A 27,929-nucleotide genomic window follows, 5' to 3' on the forward strand; every position below is an offset into this window, starting at 1 on the left:
AGTAGAGGTTTTGGAAATAGCTCCTTATGATTGTTTGAATATCGTGTGTACTTGTTGTAATTTTTCCTGTGGAGTCCCTGATTTTACGAATATGAGTCTCTTCTCTTCTTTTTTTTGTGAGTCTTGCAAGGGGTCTGTCAATTTTGTTTATTTTCTCAAAGAACCAGCTTTTAGTCTTATTTATTTGTTGAATGGTCTTTCTATTTTCAATCAGATTTATCTCTTCTTTAATCTTTGTAATCTCTCCCCTCCTAGTCGTTTTAGATTCTGTCATTTCTTGTTTCTCCAGTTGTTTTAGTTTCATCGTGAGGGTATTCACCTGCTCTGCTTCCATTCTTTTAATGTGGGTACTGAGTGCAATGATCTTGCCCCTCAGTACTGCCTTAGCTGTGTCCCATAGGTTTCTTTGTGATGTGTTTTCTTTATCATTGTGGTTTATGAATTCGTTGATTTCATCTTTAATTTGATCTGTTGCCCAAGTGTTGGATAGCAGCGTGGGGTTTAGCCTCCAAGAGTGTGTATAGGCTCTGTGGTATCCTTTGTTGTTGAGGGTTACCTTTAATCCACTGTGATCAGATATAATACATGGGATGATGTCAATACTTTTGTATTTGCTGAGGTTCTTTGTGTGGGCTATGACGTGGTCTATTTTGGAATATGATCCATGGGCTGCTGAAAAGAAGGTGTATTGGGTCTCTGTAGGGTGGAAGGTTCTATATAGGTCTGTTAGATCCATTTGGGAAATGGTGTTATTTAGGTCCTCAGCTCCCTTACTAATCCTCTGGGTGTTGGATCTGTCTCTTGGAGAGAGAGGAGTATTAAAGTCACCCACTATGATTGTGTTTGCATCTATCTTGCTCTGTAATTCTGTGAGAATTTGCTTGACATATGTCGGGCCTCTTTTGTTCGGTGAGTATAAATTTATCACCGTGATGTCTTGATTCTGGATTTTTCCTTGTATTAATATGTAGTGTCCTTCTTTGTCTTTTTGAGTGGACTTTAAAGAGAAATCCAGCTTGTCTGAGATCAGAATGGCTACACCTGCCGTTTTGGTGGGTGCATTTGCTTGGTAGATCTTGCTCCATCCTTTCATTCGAAGCCTGTTTTTGTCCCTTGTTGTAAGGTGGGTCTCTTGTAGACAGCAGATGTCAACTTTTTGTTTGCGGATCCATTCTGCCAGTCTGCTCCTCTTGATCGGGGAGTTTAAGCCATTTATATTTAAAGAGATCAAGGATAAGGGTGTTTTTTCTCCTTCCATTTTCTTGTTGGGCTGTTTTTTCCTGTTTTTTTTTTTTTTCTTCTTGTCTTTAGTGAGCTGGTCTTTCTGCTGGACTTTGGCTATTGAAGTTTCTTTCTGATTCTGTCTGTGTGTCTTTTACGATCTCTGTTGGGTGGGCTTCCCCTCTTAATATTCGCTGTAGGGCTGGTTTTTTATTCACATACTCCTTTAGCTCCTCTTTGGTGTGGAAAGATCTGGTTCTCCCTTCGAATGTGAACTCCAGTTTCGCTGGATATTTGATCCGAGGTTGTAAATTGTTATTCTGAAGTACTTGGATGGTGTTCTTCCACTCACTTCGAGCTTGGTAAGTTTGTGTGGATAAGTCGGATGTTATTCGAATCCTCTTCCCATTGAAAAAAGTTTCCTTCTTCGCTTTGGCTGAATTCAGAATTTGCTCTTTAATCTTGAGGTCTGTAGTCTTGAATATTATGTGCCTTGGGGTGGTTTTCCTGGGGTCTGGCCTGCCAGGTGTCCTATAGGCTTCGGTTACCTGGATGGGGTCCCCTGTGAGATTGGGGAAGTTTTCTGCAATAACTTTATTGAGAACATGATTAAGCCCTCTGCTCTGATATTCGGCTCCTTCTTCTATTCCAATTATGCGCAGATTATATCTCTTGTCTTTGTCCATTAGTTCCTGGATTAATCTTCCCTGAAGCTTCACCTTTTCTTGGAGTGTGGTCATTTTCTGGTTGTTGTCAGCTGCTTCATCGTCCAGGCGAGAGATTCTGGATTCCATATGGTCCACTCTTTGTGTTATGGTTTCAATTGCGGAGTTTATGGATGTCAGAGAGCTATTCATGGTTGTCATATCAGCTCTGATCGTGGAAATTTCTTCCTTTAAAGAGTTGTATTTTAAATCTATTTTTTCATGCATTTCAATTCTCAGGGTGTGGAGATTTTCTTTAAAGGCGGCTTGCATTGTATCCATTTTTGCTTCCATTTCTTTAAACGAGGCTTGCATTGTATCCAGTTTTGCTTCCATTTCTTTCTTGGCTTCCTGGGTGTCCTTCCAGATTTCCGCTCTAAACTCCTGGAATTGTTTTCTGATTTAATTTCTGACGGTTTCGATCATTCCTGTTAACATGTCCTCATTTGCTTTTTTATTCTCCATCTCCTCTTCAGTCGTGCTGCTTTTTGGAGCTGGCGAGTTGGCTTGTCCTTTGATGAACTGAGTTATGTTTCTTTGTGATTTGCGCATCTGGAGATCTGTGTAGGTCGTCCCTCCCTTCTGTGTAGGCATGTCTACGGCAGCAGGTGCTGTCGCTGTGGCCCCGCCCACCAGTGCAGGGCACGCCTACCAGAGCAGGCGCTTTCGCCGGGGCCCCGCCCTCCTGTGCACTGTGAGTCCCCTACAACAGGCACTTTAGTGGGGTCTGCCTCCCAGAGCGAGCCCTGGGTTGTTGGGTTGTGCTTGCGCCCTCCCGCGAGTCCGTTGGGGGGGGAGGCAGTATGTGTGGGGCCCAGTGGGATCGACTGTCCGGGTGTGGCTTGGCACCCTCAGACCTCGCCTCCGCTGCGAGGAGGGGGAACGAGATCAGGCTCAGGTGACCCTGCTGGGCTGGTATTGCCCACCAGCACCTGTGATTTTAGTTTTAAGAGTCTTCGAGGTCCAGGCGCCTCGGGTGGGGCTTGCACTGCCGGCCGTCCCTGGCCCCTGTTGGGAAGGGGACGGGGCCGGTTCTGCCAGTTCAGGAACCTTTGGGGGCTTGGGGCTGTTCCGCCCTTCCCCTGCTAAACTGGCTTCCCAGCGCCTGATGGGAGCTTCCCGCCTGATTTGGGGGTCCTTTGTTCCCACGGGAGTGGGGAGGGGGAGGGAGAGAGATATAGCTTCTTTGTCGGGCTTGGGTCTCCCGTTGGGGGAAGGGATTATGGGGGACTCACTTTTGCTGCTTTGTGTGTGTGTCCCGCGCAGCTGTTGGCCCTTCAGGGGTTGGCGAAGTGTCGTGGTGGCTTCCCCCGTTCCCTCTTTCTGCCGCGCTGGGTTCCCTTGTCCGAATCCGGTGTGGACCCGACCTTCTCGTCGCTGCCGGGTGTGTCTTGGTCCGCACCCTGCTTTGTGTCCGTGGGGTCTCCTGCTATATAAATTCTGTGGTCCTGGCAGCCTGTCTGCCGATCGCCGGGTTTCCCCTTTCCCAGCCTGACCCTGTTTGGGCCAGGGTCGGCTGGTGGGGGGAGGGCGCCCCGATGAATCTCCGGCTCCGTGTAGGTTTTCGGTTCTTCTTTTTTGCTCCTTTTTGTTTTCCTGCGTTTCTCCACTGCTTCTGGATGCTGGTTTTGCTGGGTTCTTGGTGGAGTGTTGGGTGTTGGAGTTCCCAGCTCGCTATTCAGTTGGTGCGAGTCGGGGTGCCTCCCTATTGTTTCGGCGCCATCTTTCTCCTCTGTGTACTTCATCTCTTTTTTTTTTTGTTTCGTTTTTTTGCCAGTCATGGAGCTTGGGCTCAGGGCTTGAGCACCGTCCCTGGCTTCTTTTTGCTCAAGGCTAGCACTCTGCCACTTGAGCCACAGCGCCACTTCTGGTCTTTTCTATATATGTGGTGCTGAGGAATTGAACCTATATCCAAGGCAAGTGCTCTACCCACTAGGCCATATTCCCAGCCCAGAAAGGACTTTTCAAAGAAAGAGAAATGCCATGCTTGCAGCAGAATTGTATTGAGAGATCTTAAAATAATTCAGCCTATCTGAAGCTCAGTAAGGAAGCCCAGGAATTGGTAAGAGGTGAAAGAAAACAAGTTACCTAATGTGGTCTGTACCTTAAGGACCACAGGCCTTCCTTGGCTAAGGAAGTGATCTAATTAAATGTGTATCTTTGAGAGATGTCTGAGGTAGCTTTGCAGGTGACTGATAAGGGAAGGATAAAAACAGGAGGGAGGAGAAGATTTGAAGGACGTGGTGGTAACTCGGCCAAAAGACAAGAGGACCTGGACTAGGAGAGGAGACATCTCTTATAGACCAGCAGATTCCAAAGTGTGTCCCAAGTCCAACACCATGGAGATCCTGCTGAAGTAGGGACCAGGTCCATCACCAGTTTTTGGGGGGTGATTCTGAAGCATCTTAAAGTCTAGAAACTAGTGCCATAGATTGGGATGTACCATTTCTAGTTGATTTGGTGTTAGGAGACAAGGAAATAGGTGTCTTGAGTATCTGCTTACAAACGGGACCGCTGATGATTGTGTCACTTCATGAAAAGTTTCTTAGGATCTTTACAGAAACCTGGATCACTAGAAGATTACATGTAATATAAATATATTTGATAATCTTCTAGTCTCTGACACAAACATCAGTTAGCTCTTGTCCACAACATTCCACCAGTGACTTCCAAATGTTGAACCCGGTGGTCATCTTTCAATGACAGCACATGTTTTTAAAAGATGGAGGATAATGGAAGAAGTGATACAGATTAAGATGCATTGTACCAATACATCACCTTGTTGAATTAAGTTTTAAAAAGATAAGAATCAGGGGGCTGGGGATATAGCCTAGTGGCAAGAGTGCCTGCCTCGGATACACGAGGCCCTAGGTTCGGTTCCCCAGCACCACATATACAGAAAACGGCCAGAAGCGGCGCTGTGGCTCAAGTGGCAGAGTGCTAGCCTTGAGCGGGAAGAAGCCAGGGACAGTGCTCAGGCCCTGAGTGCAAGGCCCAGGACTGGCCAAAAAAAAAAAGAAAAAAAAAAAAGAAAAAGATAAGAATCAAAACCTCTGGGGATAGAGGCCGGTAAATTTCATGCACTCTAAAGTTTGAGAGCCATGGCTCTGATCTCACTACCTTCTTTCCAATCTCCTGAGGCTTTTCCATTGGCCAAACAAATCGATACTGGAGGGCACAGGACCTCCTTCTATTAAGGTCAGCCTCCTGGGACAGCCAGCCAGGTAGAGAATGATGGAGAAAGCATCTAGTTACAGAAATACAAGCAAGACCCTCAGCACAATCTAATCCTTACCCATTTTCTGACATCCCACTGTCCAGTCCTGTTGGTTTCTTGTTATCCATGTAGTTCTTCATGAAGGTTACCCTACAACTCAATTCTTGAGCCTCTTTTCTGTCTATCCTGATTCTCTTTTTTATTTACTCTCATCTCCCAACTTTAAATACAATTTCCATGTACCAACAGCCTGTCAGATCAGATCTTATCGATGAGCCACAGCTTCTGTATTTGCAAATTAGCCTATGTTTACAGTAGGCTTTGCAAAAAATCAGTAAGTAGTGTTTGTGCAGTCACGTGGAGGCATGCGTAAGGCTCCAAAAGTTAGAAATGCACATTCCAAGCAAAACTCAATCATTATCTCTTAGTTCAGCTTTTGTATTGTAAACTAGGGTTTTTAGAAGATGTATTTAGCATTGTTGTGTTTATATTTCTGTACTTTTGGGTGGTGATATTGCTAAAGCAAATCACCCTATTAGTTGCTGAGTGTGGAGAGCGTGCATTTGATCTCCAGTGAGCCCCACCCTACCAAATGATAGATAGATCTGGTGAGAAAGAGGCGTGCAACAGCCACAGGGAAAACATAAAAGCCTACAAGACTAGGGGAAAGAAGAAAAAGCACGTGACTTCAACCAGAGAGAGGTGGTTAAACATGAAGAGACTTCGTACTGTACATGTTATCTGAAATGCAAATTGAAACAAACAATAACATTAACATTTGCTTTTTGGCCACTAAACCTAACAAACAGTATCCAACAATTTAAAATAATTAGAAAATCAGATGATTTAGTAGAAACCAACATTTCTTAAGTTTCTGCACTCCATACATTAACCTTCACTATGGACTAGGCCCCACTCTCCTTAACTATGATCACCTTGATAGTTTGGGTACACTTCTTTAGAAATGGCATTTATTTTTAAAAGATACTGATTAATTTGTACAAGTCAGGAACAGAACCTTCATAGCAAGAAAAAGTCTTAAAGTAAGCAGTTAGCTACATCTCCACTGACGTCTAGCTATTTAATTTGAGATCTCCAATATGCTATGTTAAATTTTGAAGGCTTGTAGAATCTTCAACTTGATCTTTAGAAACAAGAGGATCTAAGCAGATGTCAACAAAACCAGTGAATTATAAATATTCTATCTTTTAGACTATTTGACCAGGCCTATCAATAAACAAAAATATATTTCCTAGCATGTTAGGCATGAATAGTAATCTATGAATTTTTAATTTAATATTCTACCAGAAGTTCCTAGGACCATATAAGCCATTTGAACATCTGTTGAGTTATTCTGAAAGTGAAACCACACACACACACACACACACACACACACACACACGCACTGTTTAGGAAATGAACTAAAACTCATAATAGATTTGCACTAAAATTCTGTTCATATATAGTTCTGATTTACACAAAAACCCATGTTTTGAAAATGAACTGTTATGCACAGAATTATTGCCTCTCTCCCCTACATGATTCATTCACATATTAGCAAGTATTTCTCATGGCAAAACTGATTCTTATCACAGAACACATATAACTTTACTCCTGTCTCCTGAACAACTAGGTTCAAGTGGCAGAAATTCACTCAACACTTTGCAATGACTATCCATTCATGCCTAACCTTTCTGTTTGAGGTATCTTGATGTGCTATAGTAAGTTTGAAAAGCCCATATGGTCTTTGGTCTCTGTTAAAGATCTATTAAATGATTTTTAATATTTGCACGTAAGAATTAGCATTTAACAAATCAGCTTATGAATACAATGCATCTTGATTGATATTAAAACCCTTCATCAATGCCCCGACCTTCCTAACCCAATCCCTTCCCTCAATTTTCTTAATTTCATAAGGATATGCAGGGAGTATTTTGACTGCATTCAACCTCTTTCCTCTCTTCATTTGTCTACCCCCTTCATTTGACTTCCCCAGCAACCCTTCATGTAGTCATTATTCTTGATCTTTAAAAACAGCAAGATATGAACAAACATCAATAAAACACATAAACTAAAATAGCCATTCAGATACATAAATATCTCTGGTAGGATGATAATAATGATTAAACTAAAAATCAACATTTCTTTTGCCAGTCCTGGGGCTTGAACTCAGGGCCTGAGCACACTCCCTGGCTTCTTTTTGCTCAAGGATAGCATTCTACCATTTGAGCCACAGCTCCACTTTTGGCCATTTTCGATATGTGTGGTGCTAAGGAATTGAACCCAGGGCTTCATGTATATGAGGCAAGCACTCTTGCCACTAGGCCATATTCCCAGCCCCTAAAATCAACATTTTTTTTTGCAGCTAGAAGACCTCTCTTGTGTTCTGCACTCATTCACAAAAGGCAAGTCAAATGGTATGGAGTAAATGTGATCCCATCATAATAGTTTCCCTGACCTGGCATTACCTGGAGTAATGTGGAGGGGAGAAGAGGGAGGAAGGACAAATGGAAATGTGTCTAATATTGATTTCAGATCCCAAGGAAGGGAAAACATGGCAACACTCTGACATGGACAACATCACAGGTGAATATAATTCATTCAAAGTCCTGTGGGGGAAAATACAAATGCAAAAATCAACAGCAGCAACAACACAAAAACCCAAGGCCCGTGTCACTGCATGCCTGCAAGAGAGGAAGGGGCGGGAGCCTGCTCACTGGGAGCAGGTGTTCAGTATTACAGCTCTTGGGAAATGAAGCTCAGAAATCATCAGATCTTGGCATTCCCAAAGACTTGGTCGTGTTTGCCAAAGTACTTTTATAATGTGGTACACCTTTTACAACTACAATTGAGTACTAAATAATGGAGTCTTTTCGTTCAAAAGCAATATTTATTTTTCATGAAGATAAGAGGCATATTACATTTGCTATAGAAAAAGCTATGAGAGGAAAAGGCTGCATGTTACTGATACGACAAAAAAAAACACCATAAAAACTTCACTTCTGAAAGTCTTCTTCCCTGTAAGGACATATTGCATAAAGTCATTATTCCATGTGGCTGAGCTGGGCACTAATGGGGATTTATTAGGGTTTGTTTCAAAATGAAATTTGTAAAATGGCTTTTTTATGCCTTTGATGGCAACAAAACACATTTATTGGCTACATGTTCAAAGTATGATAACCGATAACCAAGGGAGAAGTTTTAATAAAACACTCAGAAAAGGGATGCAAAAGTGAGTAGATAATGTCTGCTTATATTTCATCTAATAAATACAAAGTAAAAAGAGGGCTTCAACTGAGAACCATTCTGGTTATTGCAGTCTGGAAGGCATCTTGAAAATTGGGTAGCGCACTTTTTCATATTTAGAGCTGTGATGAGAGCTGTACAAACTAGTGAGTGATGGCGTGGTTCAGGAAACTGACATTTTTCACAGGAAACTTATAAGTGGCCTGGAAGGGAAAGACTGGTTCCTGATGAGTAGTATCTGCTTGGGCTATTTCTGAGTGTGCTCTGTGATTCTGGAGAATTAAACAATGGAATATTTAATTTGAACACTCACACCCTGAGTAAAAACACCAGACACTTGTAGAGAGACTTTAGAAGGTATACACCAATAAACACAAGTCTCTCACCTCCAAGAGCTGAGAAGAAATAAGCTACTCAAGTGTGATTAGCTTTGGATCGGAGAACATCAACCTGAGCCACTTAAGTGGTTTTAGGCTGCTCATCTGGGCATCAAGGATTTAACAAGCCCAGGTATATATATATCATGTGAATAAACGTGTTGTGGTCAGTGGAATCCCAGACTCAAAAGAAGGCAGGAATGTAGTTCCCAGGGAGCCCCTGGCTCCGTTGGTTTCCATGTTTGCCCTTCAGCATCTTGCTACAGAGAATGATGAATCACTTCCTACTTCAGGAGTCAGTCTCTTTACAATAGACATGAAGGAGCCAGAGAGGAAAATTTCCTCTAAATATCAATAAGTAATGCAAAACAGTTTTCTAGCAGGAGACCAGGGCCCAGCTTGGGCTTCTGTCTCAGAGAGCTGAAAACTCCACAGATTTGGAAAAAGAGACCCCTGATCTGATTTCACCTGCTTTAGAAACAGGAATTCTGAATGGTGAGTGTGTGATTAGCGATGTTACATCAATAAACTTTGGTTTTTCTGTTACTGCCCAGAAGCTTTCAGGCTATAAATAATCTATTGTGGCTTGTCAAATACAAAATGCTATTGTAAGTCCACGTGCACATACAGAGGAGACAGGAACACAAAGGCAAAGTGCATGAAATTACCAGCATATTTTGAAGAGTTCAAATCCATTATTAAACATGGACCCTACCCAATATCCCATCTAATTTCCAGTTATGTTGATATTTTAATGCTTTATCTTCTTCTTTTTCATCTTCTTCTTTTTGTCTTTTTACTCTCAATGAATACCACTTTTAAAGACATATTCACAATCCCCAGGACATTCGTGAAAGGATTGCTTTTGTGGAGAAAATTTTGGAAAGAAAAAACAAACATCCACAATTCTGTTCCACCTTATACATCATCTCTTGAAAGATCTTAAAAAAAGGAAACTTCTGAGATTTTTTTGTTAAGAGATGACTATTAAATGAATAAAGATGCATAAAAAGAAAACTTAAATGACTTTAAAAATTCCTATTATTGTGGCACCATTTTGGAGACAGGCAATTGTGGCCTAGGCTGGTAGGTTCATACTGCATCTTATGGGGAAAATGGTTGTATATTTACTTTTCTCCCCAAACCATGTTTTTCCCCTTTCTTAAAATTAAGGCATTGATATAAGAAAAGCTCATCTTTTGATTCCTTATGTGCAAGATACTCTTAAATATTTTATGATTGAAAATTTAAAAAATAAACTTCTCTTCTGAAATTCCTCAAGATTAGTTTGGTGTATTTGACACATTCCTTATTTCAGCAAAAAAAGAGGGGGTGTAAATAATTCAACTATATGCTGTACCTGGTTGTGCATACTAAATAAACTATTTTATCTACTCACACACAAACATAGATATATATAGGCATGTGTATACCTATATATCCTCATGTACTATCATTAAATGCAATGCTATATTCTTGATACAGAAGTAAATAGACCTTTCTACTTGCCATGGCACTAACAAAGCTAGGTTGCCTTGGCAACCGCTTGGATTTCATTGCATTGCAGGCAACTAGCAAGTTTGGTTGTTGGGGGGAAAAGGGTCCCTTTACCGAATCCTCTTCAAACTAAAGTTTTTTTCGTGCTTAATGTAAGGATGTTGATGTTCTCTTATCGAGGAGGTCTTGAACTGCAGATGCAGTCACATCGTTCATGGTGATCCAGTTGGATGTCCACCAGCGCCATGCTCCTAGCTGTGCCCCTCCTCTTGAAAAAGCCAGGCTCGATCCTCAAAACCTAAGACAAGAAGCAGAATTCCTGTTAGAAAATCCTTGGAATTTAATTCAGCTAGATGACATCTCCTCATTCCTTCCCTGATAACTCTTTCTTAACCTTTTGATAAACTGTTAACTCAGCTTGATTTTCACCAACTGCTGTTCCGCCTGTGTTATTATTACTCTTCTGATCAAAGCATGGGTTACAAAGCATATTATCTCCTTAGACAAGGAACTTAACATCAGTATGAACTCAGCATGGGATCACAGCAAGGAATTTTGTCCTGAGAGGTTCTTGGTAGCCATAAATAAATGACAATATAGTCTTGTTCTTACTTGTGTGTAAAGATATATAATATCTTTGGCAATTCAAAACAGATCAAGCTTCACTGAAATCTTGTTCATGATACCTCTGTGTCATCACAGCATTTCTTTGGTCAGTAAATATATCCTTCATTTTTTAATTAGTCAGTATATCAACATCATTTCTTAAATTTAAAGTACTCAGAGTGACATTTGCCTCTTCTGGCTCTTCTATTCTCTCCTGCTGGCTATCCATAGGAAAAAATAATGGTATATTTCAATGAAGACTTAAGCAGTAAATAAATAATATGTTATATTTAGACATTTCAAAAACCTTGTTTATGGCAGATATAAAATCCCTACTCTATCACATTTGTTAGGAGTGCTTTAGAAAGGACAGGAAGTGGATCCTTACCTATAGCTTTGCTATGAAATTTCCCCCAAATAAATTAGCCACTATTGTCCAAGACAGCCTGCATGGAACCAGATTTAGCTGATGGAGGATGCAAGAAAGGAGAATGATTTCTAAGGAGCTGAGCATGTGATACATTTGCTTTGTTTAAATAAGTCCATCACCAAGGCCTAACAATTTTCATGACTGGCATCTGTAAAATCAGCACTCAGTGAATTTGCTTTCACATTTGATGGCAAACAAAAGCGAGTGCTTTGGGGGTGAAAGCAAAAGCCTGAGCAGGTTTTGTAACTGGTTTGATTGTTCAGGGATTTTCCCTATGTTTTATATTAAGCAACGTGAGCACAGTATATATGTGTTTTGCTGATAAGAGGAGAAAAATGAATTCGCAGACACTTTTCCCAGACAAGACAGGAAAGCACTATTTGAACGACGTGGAAATTGGACTGCTTTACTGGTTGATCACAGCCCTGATGTTCAAAGCTTTCAGACCATGTAATAGTTTTAGGTTCAGGTACACAGCATTGAAAGGAGGAAGAAAGCAAGGCTGATTTGAGGGAGCATGGTAAGTTAAAAGAAAAATGAAAAGCTTTTTATCAGAGGAAGCAAACTGGTGGGTTAGAGGTTATCTGGTCAGCTTTAAAGGGAAGGAACCACTGAATTAATTATAACAGCTGAAGGAAAATTGCTAATAGGTACCATCAAAAAATGCTTTCTTATTTGCCAAGCCACGATTCACAGCTGCAAACATGCTTAGAAAGATAAAGGCACTGAGGGACAGTCAGCCATTTCCTAGCACCTATGGGTGAAAATGGAATTTACTCTCTACTCTGAAAAAGTCATGTAAAGCTTAGCAAAGTTGGCCTCTACTACAGGGAGCGACTGAGCCACTGGTGTCTTTCATACCCCTGTACAAAACCAGAGATGCCCAGTTTTGCAAGTTACCATACCACCAAAGATATTTCACTACAGTTACTTGCCTTGTTGCCAATAAACTGCTGAATGAATCATTGACATAAGCTATTATACTAATAAAACAATCCCAAGCAGAAAAGCTATCTGCTGAGTCGGGCTCTTGTTTATTGGGAATATAAAAAACGTTGTTAAGGCCTTGTAACAGTTTCCAAATTAATGGTTGACATAGGAACACAAGTAGGTATTTCAGGGAAAATGCACTGTATAAGCCTGAATCACGAAGTGTTTACTTAAGATGCTACCCAGCCTCCCAAACAATTAGCATTCATTACATACACACAGGGTTCTAAGGATAAAGAAACATGCTTCCTGTTTTTGCTTCTATTCTGATTTCTCTCATATAAAAATAAACATAGATTCAATATTTTTTTTTTGGCCAGTCGTGGGCCTTGGACTCAGGGCCTGAGCACTGTCCCTGGCTTCTTCCCGCTCAAGGCTAGCACTCTGCCACTTGAGCCACAGCGCCGCTTCTGGCCGTTTTCTGTATATGTGGTGCTGGGGAATCGAACCTAGGGCCTCGTGTATCTGAGGCAGGCACTCTTGCCACTAGGCTATATCCCCAGCCCTAGATTCAATATTTTTAAGGGATGATATCGAAGTCCTCTGCAGCTGAAGTTACTGCAAGTGAAAGCATTTGGAGAAGGGATAATCTATTTTCTACCTGGGTAACAATCCAGCCTGCAGGTGATAGTCTAAGCAGAGCTGAGCACTGTGACTAAAGTCACCGATCTCAAGTTGTAAGACACGCCACTCAATAGAGTAGCCACTGATTTTGTGTGGCAATTTCCATTTCCATTCGCTGAGATGAAATAAAGTTGAAAAGTCCAGGTATTCCTTGCATTATGTGTATTTCCCTCAATCAACAGTCACAGGTTGCTAATAACTGCCACTCGGGACAGTGCAGGTATGGAACATTCATTCTGTTGGCACAGAAAGTTGTGCTGGACAGCACATGTGGCTAATATATCCTGATAAAATTCCTGGGAGGAAGGACAGGGAAAATTCACTCCTATTGCTTTTTTCTTTCTGCTGCCTCTTCAGTGTTAATTGTGGACTAAGACTATGTCTATAGCCTGGAGACTAAAGGAAAAATAGATATTATTTTAAGAGGTTATCATACTTCTAGGGGAATGTCTGTTTTCCTGTCCACTATGCATTGCAAAGGGAAGACAAGAACTAAAATAATAGTACCCACGAATAGTCTACGTGATCTATTTTCTGAAGCCTGCCTAAAAATAAAATCACTACTCAAAGGATCTTTCAAAATGGTAGCAATCTCCATAGATTTCTCTTGCCATCCATCAATCTTCTAGTGTGAAGTTGTAGGATTTCCCTACTTCCCCCTGAAGCAGGATAAACTGGCCTTCCAGTGATGGTGCCCTCCCTGTGCCCAGTGGAAAGAAGCCTTGCTGTCTTTGAGGAGCCGGAGCCACGGAGACGGCTGAACGCACAGCCTTGTGGTCCTTCCCCTGTCTTACCTGGGGCTCACTCTGTGCCCTATCACATGTCTACCTGCCATCATCAAACCTGCTACAGAAAACACTCAGGATGAACTTCATTCCCCAAGGAACAGTCTTGTGTCATAGAAACCGTATAAACAAACTTCGATGCTCTTCTCTTACTCATCTCACTTTTATTATGGTTGCCTCAGATGTGAGTCCAGAATGAGTCAAGGAAAAGATGGTTTCCTACACTTTTACCTAGTTAGAACCATGGTTGAAAATGAGGAGAAATAGGTTAAGGGGGAGCTTACAACTTTTTGAGAGCAGGAAATAATAATGCATAATTCTATTGCATTATTGGGCTGGTCCCTGGCAGGAGAAATGCCTGGCTTGTGAAAGGGCACAGCCTTAGCTTCAGGCCTTGGCGCTCTGATTTTCCAGATTTTAATTCCCTCCCATCAAGGAGAAGTATGTGTGGCGAAGCACGCAGGCTTGTTATGCGACAAGTTCTTGCTATTCCCTTAAGGGTGTCATCTCTCCTAGAAACTCATTTCACATATCATCAACTGCAACCGGGGGGCTGGAAAACTGCTTTTTCATCTTTCAGAGGTAAGGAGACAGAAACTGAAAGAAGAGAATAAAGCACTAGAATTTTTTTTTTCTCACGAGGCTAAGCTCAAGCAATACCCTGAGAAGCTGGAGATGGGGTAACACGGCGGGGGGGGGGGGCGGGCGGGAGTGCTCGTGGCAGTTGTGCAATGACTGACTGGGTGATGGATGCTGCTCTGGCTTCCATCTGGCATTTAGCAGAGTGATTTTGTCTAGAGCTTTGCATGGGCCTAAGCGTAAAAATATTATGACACTCATTTTAAAGAGATGCTTTACGGTTCACTTTGTAGAGGATGGCAAGATTTTAGACCCACTCACGACTGAACAAAGAAATCAAAGGTTTTCCCCTCTAGATCCTAATTGTGAACAGAAACCTGGAGGTAGTGCTATTGTGTACCGAGACAAGAAAGGAGCTAAGAGAAGGAAGGTGGCTGGATCCGTGGCCTTTCCTCAGAGGTAAGGGGGAGGCAAGAGTTGCTTAGGGCATAGGATGAACTTTCCTTTTTCTGCTACAAGGAATTTAAAAACAAGCTGAAACTTCTGTCTGAGCAAAGAGTCAAGATAAAAATAAAGTGCTCCACAAATACATCAAAGGCCTGAGCTTGGAGGTTGTTCCCCAGTTATTACTGGGTTGAGATCTTGGCACTTCCTGATTATTGCATTCTGCATTTATCCTTGGGGTACGACTCAACATTACAAGACTGAAATTCTTCCAATCTAGAGTTCATCAGTTCACACAAAAATAAAACACAATGAACACATACGACAGCATTCTCTAGGTATGTGAACAGCTTTCTTCCTTTGAAAACAGTGGGCCAGTGTAAGCAATTCTCATGAAAAGAAAATAACATCTGGGGTTTAAAACACTATGTTCCAGTAGCTAAAGTGGGCATGCCAATCGTGGCCTGACCTTCTACCTTTCCCAGATTGAAATCATCAGTCTTGAAGGACCATTGTCATTTAGCCCCAAAGTTACCTCTTACTAATGTTGTATTGTTTTCAGGAGAAAAAGACACATTTTTGTCTCTTCGTGGTTTTTTTTTTTAATTTATAAAAACCCAAAAGGCCTCCCCGCAAGAGTCAGTTTCACAGAAGTGGAGTACGGAATTTAGAACTATCTGGCTACTTCTTTGTTTTACTGGATATTGATGGAAAGGCAATTGGAACAATTGTGCCTAGCAAGAATGTCTGCTTCGTGTTATGACATACATTCTTAGAGATATTTCTATATATTTCATGCCTTCCAAGGCACATTTCATTGGGATTGTTCTGTGTGGTGTTGTTCAGAGCAACTCTGGAAGGAGACACCTGGTATAATTCCTTAGCATCATTTGGACTCTGGAAAAACAAAGTTACTGGAGCAGCTGGTATCGTGTACTTCTTACAATCAGCAAGGAATAGCAATGTCAAGTGCAGCACCATTCCCTCTGAATCCTGTACTTTCTTTTATGCTCAGTAAGCTGGTATATATGTCACAGAGAGAGCACAGGATGCCTAGCGACTAGAACACAGATTCTGGAAGCAGCGGCGGCTGGCTCTGTTATGTACTGGCAATGTCTCGCTGTCACCTTGCTGATGGCTTCAGGAACTAACTGACTCATCTGCAGAGAGAAGCAGAAGAGTAAACACCCCACAGAGCACTGCTTAGGGGGCTAGAGTGCAGCACCCAGTGAACACGCACACGAGTTGGCTTTCACTATTCTTCACGGCTGCTGCTCTTAAGTTTTGTCCCTTGACCTTTGTATTTATTTTTATATATTACTGTGTAATAACAGAGCTAAATTATCCAGGTAGGCATTATTTAGGAAAAGTAAATTCTAAAACTCCAAATGAAAGCAAACAAAAACTTCCCTTCACATTTTAGAGAACATTTAAAGGTCTCTGCCAGTTTTTATTCTGATATCTTTACTATGCTTACTATTAATGGATGATTTCAATGAATTAAAATTTGCTCTTTAGCAGTGTTTTATAGTAATATAGACTTTCATTCCTATCCTATAAATAAATCCTATTGTGGGGCCTGGGTGGCTCATACTTAGAATCCTAGCTAGTCAGAAGTCTCAAATGGGAGGATTGTAGCTCAATTCGAAGCCAGCTCAGGCAGGAAAGTCCATGAGACTCTATCTCCAATGAAACACATACACACACATGCATGCACACACACACACACACACACACACACACACACACACGCACACACAGCCATAAGTGGAGCTGTGGCTCAAGTGTTAGAATGCTAGCCTTGAGCAAAAAAGCTCAGATACAGTGATCGGGCCCCGAGTTCAAGCCCTAGGGCCGGTGCACACATGCATGCACACACACACACACATGCACACGTGCACACACACACAGAAACAAACCATCATTTTCTAGAATGGGGTCAAGTAAACTAAAAAAATGACTGTCTCATTCTATATTCTAACAATATAGTCTTGCCTCCTTTCATGGTATAGGATGAGGATGAAAACTTCACCAGGACACTTCGCTTGGGGAGAGGAGAATTGGAGTCCTGGCTGGGTGTCCTTATGAAGCGGATGACCTGAGTAAGCACATTCAGTGGGGCCCTCTTCTACAGCCTTCGACATAGACAAGCAGGCTGCCCCCCTCAGGAGGGCTGAGCACAGCCCTGAGACAGGGGGATCCCCGGGCGACGTACCTCATGATACTTCTTCACCGTCTTCCCTGAGCTGCACCTGCAGGCCTTCCAGTTGCTGACGCCCATTCCGCAGCCGCAGTTTCCTCCGCAGCGCTGCACCAGCAGGCAGCGGGGGAAGAAGACCACGTTGGTCAGCTTCAGTTCCTCTCTGAGGTTGACGGAGTAATTCCTGGGGGTGCAGCTGTAACGCTTGACATCATCGTTGAGCCTGTCCAGGTCCACTGTGGACAAACACACACATAGCTGTGTCAGCAGACATGCCCAGCATGACCTCCAGGGTACGGGGTGGGGGGGGGGAGGGGAGTCTGTCGGGAGGACCTCAGCCCAGGAGTTACAGTCCAAATAAGATGATGCTAAATGAAATGTGCCCCAGGTTGAGGAAATGAGTGGTTTATCATTGTTGCTGTTATTTTTCGATGTACCGTGTGAAATGATGCTTTTCCCTTTTGTCTTTCTTCCCCAAGGTTTTACTCCTGATGTCACTGTGACTGATTTTGGTACCCTGGGTATTGTATATATGTTTATCAGAACTAGGGAAGGAAAATACCACAAGGAAGAGACAATGGGTAAAAGGTGAACCAATGCAACAGCAATACTTACAAAACTATATGCTGTAAACCAACTGTACAACTCAGGGAGGAGGGGAGGGAATTAGGGAAGGGGGGAGGTGGGAGAAAAATGAGGGAGGAGGTAACAAGTTTGGTAAGAAATGTACTCACTGGCTTACACATGAAACTGTAACCCCTCTGTACATCACTTTGGTAACATAAAATTTTTAAAAAGTACTAAAGAACTAAAAAATCTTCTTTAATAAAACCAGAGTTTGTGGTAACTGTAAATAAAATGATAACCTTTGCATTCTCACATTAAAAGAAACAACCAGCTTTGCTTTATTTTATGTAATGAAATACCATTAGATTCTAAAATTGAAAATAAAAACTCATCAATATTCTGATTTTAAAAAAAGTTACAGCCCAGCATCTCATGACTGGGCCCCAAAGGTGGGAAACCTAATTTCTCTTTATATCCTACCTGCCCTTCAACAGTAACAATAAAAATCTTTGGTTAAAATTAGTGTCTTGGCTTAATAGGTCCTAGTACCTATTTTTATTTTTCCATTGGGGGAAATGTCTTAAGAAAATGAAACATTTGGTACTTTAAAATAAGTGTCTTTTATCTTAAAAAAAAAAACCACATAAATTGCTGCTAGAGTTTAAATTAATCCTGAATCTAAGCCATTACTGAAATACAACTTTAAAGACAATCTCTCTAATGAACATATGACAATGGGATTTTTCTTTTTTTGGTCTGTCATGGGTCTTGAACTCAGGGCTTGGGTGTTATCCCTGAGCTCTTTTGCTCAAGGCTAGTGCTCTACCACTTTGAGTCACAGCTCTGCTTCCAGGTTTTGAGTGGTTAATTGGAGATAAGAGTCTCACAGGGACTTTTATGTCTAGGCTGCTTGGAGCTAGGATCCTCAGATCTCAGCCTCCTGAGTTGCTAGGATTATAGGCATGAGCCACCAGCACCCAGTGGCAATGTAAGTATGAAGAAGGCATAGTTTCATTTAATTCCAAAGGCCACCAAAGCCTTACTGGAAATGGCAGTGTCATGAGCACGATGCACACTTGTATGTCAGGTCCTAGGTGGCAGTATTTCACGGTGGCTAAGTGCTTAAAAACTATAGATTTCTCATTATGGCTCTGTCTTCTTTCAGTTGCAAAGTTATTTAACAGCTCTGACCCTCTGCATCCTCATGTATAACATAAATATTTGAAGTGTTGAAAAGAATGTGTGTGGGACTCAATTAATGCTGGTTACTTTTACTTATCTTGACTCTTGGGTCCTTCCACCTTCATTTTCTTTCCTCTTAAAGTCAATTGCAAATCTCTCTCTATATGTCTCTAAGACATATTTACTTGAATGAAATGTGAATTATTGTTATATAAATTATGTTTTAAAATAATGGCATCAAATCTAGCCAACCATCCACTTATTTGGCATGGAAAGCCTCTGACTGGTGTTCCCACTAGACTGCAGTTACAAAAAAGCCTACACAGGTTCTGCCATCAAGGAATTCCCTATACACCAACCGAGGCCACTCCAAGAAGAACACCACAGTACCATGTAATTATCATATATTTACACTGGCCCCAATAAGTGCCTTAGTTTTAAACCGAAGCTTCTTTAGGAGCAGGAAAGAGTGGTCTCTGTTGACACAGGTCAAAGGCCAAAAATCCTGTCCATAAAATGAATGGAGAAAAAAATTGAAGGAAAAAGTACAAGTGTGGGATGAATTCATTAACCTCTGCTCATCAGAAAATACCACTGAGAGTAAAAGACCAACCATAGGACCAGGTGACCCCCTTCAGTAGAGTAGTCACTCAATAGCAGCCATTCTAGGTGCCTCTTCACAAGTGTGGCTGTGTTTTGATTCTCAAGGGCAGGGGTTTGTCCCTATCTGTTATATCCGGAGCCCAGGATACTGTACACAGACTGAATAAATGCTACATAATCACTGTGCATAATTTATTGCTGTTTTTTTCTTCCTTTGTAAAGGCATGTCATAAGTTTAGCTATAATCAATCCAGATTTAAATTGAATGAACTCTGTCTTGGGAAAGGAACCATTTTATTGCTGCTAAAGCCCTGGAAAATAACTGCAAGCCAAGCAGGAAGGATTACATAAATGGATTAAGAAGTGCAGCCATCATCTATTACAAGTGTCACCTTGAGATAAATACTGATGCTGGCCTGTGCATTGCTGGGCTGGTGGACAGGGCTGATACAGCAGGCCAAATCTGCTGCTTGTGATAATGAGAATGCATTTGTTTAACTCGGAGGTGTAAAGAGGTAAAAATAGCAAGAAGGGACAACGGTGCATGCATGTGGAGGCAGAGAGGGGCTGGAAGAAAGTATCAGTACTACGTTTCTGCTTCAGGACAGCCCTCTGTTAGGCACTTTCTTTCTTTTGTTTTTCTGCTAGGCACTTCCATTTGTGACTATAGTTAGCGGTTCCTCAACCTTTTAAGAGACTAATCCAGAGGAAGGGTGAATAGCAAAACAAAGATTATAGTCAGAACAGAGGTGGGATGGGCATCCTACTGGTTAAAGAAATACCAATACCTCTAGATGCATTTGGCTTTGCTATAGGGTGTGGAACTGATGCTGAATTCTGCGTGCTTTCATTCAGGATGTATCTAAGCCAAATTACAATATGTCTTTCCTACGGGAACCAAATTAAACTACCAGGTTCCTCAACAAATCATACAAGGCAAACATTCCTTTAGTCTCCTTGAAACCATGCTCCTCATGCTGTAAAACTGTCTTACTGACAAGCTCTGGTTACTTCCTTAGCTACCACCAAGAGATTCACAATGCTGTCAGTTTTCTGCATTGGTTCACTGGTGGGACGAAGGCCCACGGTGGATTCCAGCTGCTCTGCTGATTGGGGGATTGAAACCACTGAGGTCCTCACTTGAGAACTTAAACTAAAAGGTTCCTCAGGTGGGATGCAAATGAACTCAAAGCACGATTGTAGATGTTCTGCAAGGGACTTTGAGTTTCCAGTGAGAGAAGAATGACTAGACAGCTCAGCAGTGTAGGGAGCCAGACAGGGGCTGAGCAGCAATGAAAGGCTTCCAATGGGCTCTCTGTCTGGTGTGAGGCTTTGGGGAGGGAGGGAGGCCAAGTCCAGGGAGAAAGGCTGCACTTTACATCACTGCCTCAGTTTCTATGGCTGAGCATAATTGGCCAGAAAAGGATGTCCCATGTTTGATTCAAAGGCCTGTTAGTTTCATTTCATTTCCCTTTATCTCAGCCAGGTGGACGGAATATTATAGCATAGTATCATCATTGTCCTTTTGGATGTAAGTCTTGTTTCTTTTCCTAGACCTTTGATTGCACTAATAATCTTCTGTGGAGAATGCACTTCTTCTGGACACATGGCTCCAGTGTGAGTTAGAGCACAGGGTGCATCATTCCTTCTGCAGCCCCACCCTCAGCACGCAAGCCCATCCTCAGCTTGTTTGGTCTGTGCTAAGAATTCTGGGATTGAAGAGCCAGTGATCTGAGTAAAACGTCTAAGATGAGAGCCCCCTGGCTCAGTTTCTAATAGATTGGGTCTTGGGTTCTGGGAGGGACAGGCTACTTGGTCTTCTTGGTCCTCTCCATGGGATTACTAGTGCTGGAACAGTGGAAAGCTCTTCTCTTATAAGACTGCATGAAATCTCATAAATGCTCTGAGCTGCCCTGGCTTTTACACGAGAAGAAATTGAGCCTTTGGGAAGTTTAGGGGAAAAAATGGCCCATAGCTTCTCTTCCACTAATCTGTTCAGTTCTAGGAGACAATGCAGTCTTAATCATCTTTATCTCTCTTCACATAGGGCCTGAACCTCCACCCCCCAGTAGAGGACTGAATGAAGCTTAAGATCCTTTCTACCAAAATTGTTTATTTTCAACAATTTGAGGCAGATACTGCCAAAATAAACACATCATCATCTTGGTGTCAGATTTATTTGAAAATAGTAAGAACTCAACCTGAATGCATCAAATAAAATGACTGATTTTTCAGTTAAGTTTTTCATAATAAAGAGGGAGATGTAATTCTGACTGGTATTGAGAAAGTGCTCTTATCTCCAGCCTACCCAAGAGCATGGTGTAGAAAAGTAACATTGAGAAACTAGGGTTCTAGAACTGGGCTCTACCAAAGATGGACCATTATTTGTTAAGATGAGTGGCCAGAAAACCCTAGGGGGCTAGCTGAGTATCGGGGAGGGGGCAGCCTGACTTCACGAAGGCTGTGTCTCACACCATAGTTCAAGGTACAAGGCAAAGTGTCCTGGGTTTCATGGCAACTTGGCACCATAATCTGTGATGTAAATGCTAATGCCGTGAAATACTAGATTTATGACACTTGAAGGGGTGGGAGGTGAGGAATTTATGAATGCTTGTATTTTTATACCAAGCCACCAGAGAACCTCTGATGTTTTCAAGGCCCATAAATTTCCCAGGAGAAGTCTGGTCTTCTTTGTGGGCTTGATAGTCTCAGTGTGATTTTTTTCTTTCTAGATCTCCTCTTCTCTAAATCCTAGCAACATTGTGGAAAATAGTTCTGCAGGTCAACTTCAATTTGGTAGTGACAATAAATCTGGAAATAATCATTATTTCATAATTCTATATATCCCCACATGGCCATGTTTGCCACTTGAATTGATCAAAATTAAGTTGAACCACAGTGAAATGCTTATGAACAGAGTGTTAATTTCAAGGCTTAAAAAATGATTGTGAAGCACATTAAGTAAAAGCACGGCATAGTCAGGGGAGGGTTCTGCTAGTGTAACTCCTTTGAAGAACGAACTTACACTTAAAAAAAATGGCACCAAGAAGCTGGAACTTGTATTCTTGGGAGGGTAGTATTCGGATGGAGAGAGGTAGGGTTGTCAAATGCAGTCACAATATTCAATGTACATATGTGAAAGAATTAGGTAAACTGAGGAAGGGGTGGTGTTGAGAAAGATGGGGGAGAATGGCGAAAGAGGGGGTGACACTGATCAAGCTGTATTACACTCACAAACTGGCTTGTTAAATTGAAACCTCTTTGTACAATGACTTAAAGATAATGCAAACATATGATAAAATCTTTTTTAAAACCACTGTGCAGCAATGAGGAAATGGACGTCTTCTGAGCACCTATTATGTACCCAGAACTGTGGTGTGACACTTTCAAAAAAATCAGGTCTCAATGGTCTTAGCACAAACCTTCATCTAGTACTATTCTTGTGCTGCAAATGTAGAACCTGAGAGGTAAAGGGTTAAATAACTAAAGTCACTTGACATGTGGTACACATTGAACAAGAACATGCTGGAAAATGATTGAATGAATATCTGGAGGGTGATTAGGTCTGAAGGTAGGTGATACCATCCTAAGATAAGAGTTCCATGAACTCTTGGAACTCAAGCCTTGGGGGCAATGTGGGAAGTCTAGTATGAAAGGCAAGAGGAAAACAAGTCAGGGGACAGACAGGGTTTGTATTTCTCTCCTTTAAGACTAGTGTTTGAGCACCGAGTTCCCTGCAGGTGGGCTTTGCAAAGAACAAAGCCTGGTGCGGACCATGGCTCTCTCCTCCTGAAACAAACTCAGACTCTGCTTCTTTTTCTGTAAAAATGAGAATTAAGAGTGCTCTCCTGCCAAGAAATGTATCAAGCTTGAATGAGGTTAAGAGTGTTTGAAACACAGGTCCAAATCTTGGCTCTCAATGGCAGTGCCTCATATTATTGTTGCTTGGGGGCAAGACAGATGAATGAGGAGAGCCTGTAAGAAGTAGCTGCGATTCTACAATGGGTCACTGTCAAGGAAAGAGAGGTCAGAGCCTTCTTGACCTAAATACCAGAAGGCAACGGTATAATGTCATGGGACTTAACATCATCCTTTGCAAGTAAAGACATCTCAGCACCAGCAGTTCCTGCATGAATGTATGCTCTAGGACCAGGGCACTGTCTCCTTCCCCAAGGGGGCAGAAGACACAGGAAGCATGCATGCTGCTCCAAGCTGTGGGAAATGCATATTTGCTTGCCTAGACACTCTTTCTGTAGCCAAATGGGTTTTTCCTGTTGACTTACATTTGCATGATACACCTAGACCTGAATGGGAGGAATGACTTTGGGGCTGAGGGGGTTTCGTACATCCCCAACCTTTTCTAGCAGAGTAGAGGTGGCATTAACACTTGGAGAACAACAACAAAACAAAACAAAACACCAACTGAATGTGTCCTTGTCTCTCTGTAGAAATATTTCTCCAAACGTTGCTTGTGTCCTCATAGACATACATTTTCAGTAATATTTGCTCGCAGACAGATTAAGAGGGGGAAATCTAGAGAATTACAAACTATATAGGTCATAAACAGTGGCTAAAGTCTTAAAGAAAAAGAAAAAACCTTAGCCATGAGAACATCCAATGAACAAGAGTGTGCCAGAGTTTAAGGGTAAATAGGATCCCAGAGACGTTTAGAACTTGGCAATTACTTTGTAAACTGTTAATGAGTGTACTGATTACACAGATACTTAAATCTGACAGTATTTGGATGCTGTGTATGAGGCTCTCCAGATTCCTGATGACTATCTCAGAACCTCAAGAGGAGGAGGGCATAGGAGCTCAGGGAAGAATTCTAGCTCTGTGCATAGCTTTGCAGGAAACTCACTCATTAAGGGTTGACCAGGTATTAGAAATTCTGCAACTATCTAATCCTAACACATCTATGCAATATTGATAATTATAGTCAATTTACAAAATGCATAAAAAAGATCAAGAGTATGTAAGTGACTTCTACAAAGCTCCTCTTCTAGGATTTGAGCCATAATTTTATCACAAGTTCACTTAGCTACAAATAGTCTATAGTATTTCCCCTATAGGTTCCTTCCTTCCTTCCTTCCTTCCTTCCTTCCTTCCTTCCTTCCTTCCTTCCTTCCTTCCTTCCTCCCTCCCTCCCTCCCTCCCTCCCTCCCTCTCTTCCTTCCTTCCTTCCTTCCTTCTTCCTTCCCTCCCTCTCTCCTTCCCTCCCTTGCTTCCTCCCTCCCTTTCAGCAGTACTGGGGTTTGAACTCAGGGCCTGCCACTTGAGCCACACCCTCAATCCTTGTTTGCATTTGTTACTTTCCAGTTATTCTTTATGCCTTGGCCAGCTTGGGATGCTATCCTTCTAACTGTGCTTCTCTATGCTGCTGGGGATGGATAGCAGGAATGCATCACTGCAGCTGACCATTGTGATTTACCTATAGCTGGCTTGACAAGTGTGTGCCATCACCGTGCCCAGTCATTGATTAAGATATACCCCCAAACCACTATCCCCCAATTATTGCCTCCCAACCTGTTCAGATTATAGGCACTTAGCTGCATTCTTCTTTCTTTTTTTTTTTTTTTTTTTGCCAGTCCTGGGCCTTGGACTCAGGGCCTGAGCACTGTCCCTGGCCTCTTTTTGCTCAAGGCTAGCACTCTGCCACTTGAGCCACAGCGCCGCCTCTGGCCGTTTTCTGTATATGTGGTGCTGGGGAATCGAACCCAGGGCCTCGTGTATCCGAGGAAGGCACTCTTGCCGCTAGGCTATATCCCCAGCCCTCTTCTTTCTTTTTTAAAATCAAATTTATGGCAACCAATTTTAATACTGCTAAAACGTTGACTTGGTACATACTGCATGGCTCAGGAAAACCAATGAAGTTGATTCTCTTCTAATAATAGAAATTAGAGAAGCAAATCCACTGTGATTTGATGTCCCCAATACTTCTGTTTGTTTAATTTACTGAGAGGTAGCTGCGGACGGCTGATAGCACAGGACTGACCTAATTCATTGTTGGTGTCAGTCAAGAGCTTTTTGAAAGTTCTCACCAATGTATCAAAACAGCAGATAGAGAAACTTTGCAAACTCTCAGTTTCTAAATAATCTTCACGCCTTAATACATTCAGATATTATTTCCTGAATTCAAAATCATTGTCATAAAAGGAAATGTACACAGTGCAGGGGCATGACAAAGAAATGGTAACACATGACTAACTTTTAAAAGAAGGTATTCTGAACTAAGAGAATTTAAAAACAAATTCAAGTTTCTTGATAAGAAACAATACTTACTTCATTTATTCTTCAGTTTCTTACGTCAAGTATTTAGCTATAAATAATTTGCAAGCTAAAGTCAAGTGAATAAGCTCCTAGAGCAAAACAGGAGATACAGAGGATTGGCATTAGAGCCTCAGAATTGGATGAGCAACAGTCTTAGAGTTACGACACCCAATCATTTAGAGGCTGCAATTATTATTAATTAATTTTAAACCTCATTGTTGGTAATTAGTGTGAAGATATTTATTGCATTCATCAGTAAAATGTTGAATTTTTAAAAAGAGGAGTACATCTTAACTTGGGCATTATAGATCTAAAATGGACAATTCTTTGAGAATTTTGTGGGGTGTTGTTTGGTTCGGAGTACAGGGGTCTGAACTCAGGGCTTCCCATTTGCTAGACAGGTTCCCTACCAAGGGAGCCATACCCTGTCAACCTTTGTGACTTTAGTTATTATTATGATTTTAAAATAGAGTCTCATGTTTATGCCATGGCTAGCTAGGGCTGCAGTCTTCCTGTTCACATTTCCCACATGGTTGGAATGACAGGCGAACATCCCATATCCCAGCTTTATATTGAGTGAAATAACACCTCACAAACTTTTTGCCTGGGCTGATCTCAAAACTACAAGCTCCCAGCCTCAGCCTCCTGACAGGCTGAGATCACATATTTTTATTACTATTTTAAAGTGATTAGCATGACTCAATGATTTTATGCTTTTTTCAAGTCCTGGGGCTTGAACTCAGGGCCTGGGCATTGTCTGAGAGCCTCTTTGTGCTCATTGCTAGCACTCTAACACTTGAGCCATAGAACCACTTCTGGCTTTTTCTGAGTAGTTTGCTGGAGATAAGCGTCCCACAGACTTTTCTGCCTTGGCTGGCTTCGCCCGTGGTTCTCAGATCTCAGCCTCATGAGAAGCTAGGATTACAGGTATGAGCCATAGGCACCAAGTGATTTTGCTCATATTTAGTCACAAACTTATACTGTGAAATCAGCCTTTCTCTCCATTTGTTTTGGATTTTTCTATGGCAAACACACTATCATCTACAGTTAAATTCTCTTGGAATAAGCAAAGTACTAAATCTCCATTACATTGTTAATCTCTATAAATCTCTTAATGTTTAGTATGATTGAGCTCGGGGGTGATTACTTCTTTCTAAATGTTAAGTTGTGTGTTATGAACTTGACGAATTATATGTTCTCCCTCAAGTTCATGCTACATACTTTCAATGAGTTGTAGTTTAAACTTAGTTAAGCTACAGTGGTCATACAATGCTATCAGTGGTAATTATGCAACTTCTAGCAAGAACATTCATATAATTTTACCTAATTTTGTACAAATTTGTCATTTTCATGATCATACCCATTAGAAAAATAAATGAAAATTGAACTTAAAGGATTTTTTTCTTTTATTATGAATCTTTGATGTTGAAGGCAGGGAGTTGAAATGAATGTAGAAATTGGGCTTAGGAACTGCCATTATGTTCAGACTTTGATTGGACACATGTCCTTTCTCCCTTATACACAGGAAACTGGCAGTTGGATAGACTCATTTGTCATGTTATCTTTAACTCAGAAGCTTTTATAGACAAGTTTGAGCTTATTTGCTACTTATGAATTTTTTAAAAGGACCATCTCTAGTGCCTTGAATAATCTTTCTCCCATCTCCCAGATGTCTACCGTCCATCTGCTTCTAACTCTCCTCTTGAAGAGAACTAAAAAGTCACTATCACCTATTCTCCCTTGAACTAAGGAAAAAATAAAAGCATATCAATGATTTCTGGCTTGTTATGTAAGCTCTTTAGGCAGTGTGTCTGTGCTTTAGAGTTCATAAAAATCATGTGATTTATATATTCACCTTTAACTGTATTCTTTGAATCTTGGCCCTTGGAATCATGAAAAATGCTCCCTTTTGATCAGTGTAGACAAATTAGAAGAAGGTGTGTTCAATAAATTAATACATGAAAATAATTTTCTGTACAGAATCCTTCACCTATCATCATACAGATGATATGTTAGAATTTATTTGGAGATCTTACAAAGTTTATGTTATCTGACACCTAAGTTTCCATTATCCCTAACTGATTTTTCTGTTTGCAGTCTAGTCCCTGTTACCCTCCTCAAACATCAGGCTACAAGCCATATGTCCATGTTTTCAAGTTCTAAAAGAGAAAACAGCAGCTGAAATATCAAACCTGATTTATCTTGCCTTTGTGAAACCTCCAGGTGGCTCACCCTCAGTGAAGAGACCAACAATTAAGCCAGTGCGTTTATACATGTACAAGGACAGTGGGGAGTTGGCAGTGTTAATAGAAACCGCACAAATCTGCTTCTGGGCTATTCCAAACAAGAGATGAAGAAATAGAACCAAAGCCAACAGAAGGGAGAGA

The 27,929-nt window shown here is 41.5% G+C and overlaps 1 protein-coding gene across 2 annotated transcripts in view; it reads right to left on the reverse strand.

The window, feature by feature from the left end:
• Window positions 1–7,905: 7,905 nt before the first annotated feature.
• Pdgfd (platelet derived growth factor D) overlaps window positions 7,906–27,929 on the reverse strand; it is a 172,028-nt gene continuing 152,004 nt past the window's right edge. For both annotated transcript variants that reach the window (XM_048343753.1, XM_048343752.1), the window contains exons 6-7: window positions 16,936–17,156; window positions 7,906–10,560 (exon numbers count right to left, since the gene is read on the reverse strand). In XM_048343753.1, the coding sequence (XP_048199710.1) occupies window positions 10,435–10,560; window positions 16,936–17,156 (347 nt within the window). In that variant the 3' untranslated portion in view covers window positions 7,906–10,434. The remainder of the gene's footprint in view (window positions 10,561–16,935; window positions 17,157–27,929) is intronic.

The sequence above is a fragment of the Perognathus longimembris genome, chromosome 3 (genome assembly GCF_023159225.1).
Source record: "Perognathus longimembris pacificus isolate PPM17 chromosome 3, ASM2315922v1, whole genome shotgun sequence".
Classification (NCBI taxonomy): Eukaryota; Metazoa; Chordata; class Mammalia; order Rodentia; family Heteromyidae; genus Perognathus; species Perognathus longimembris.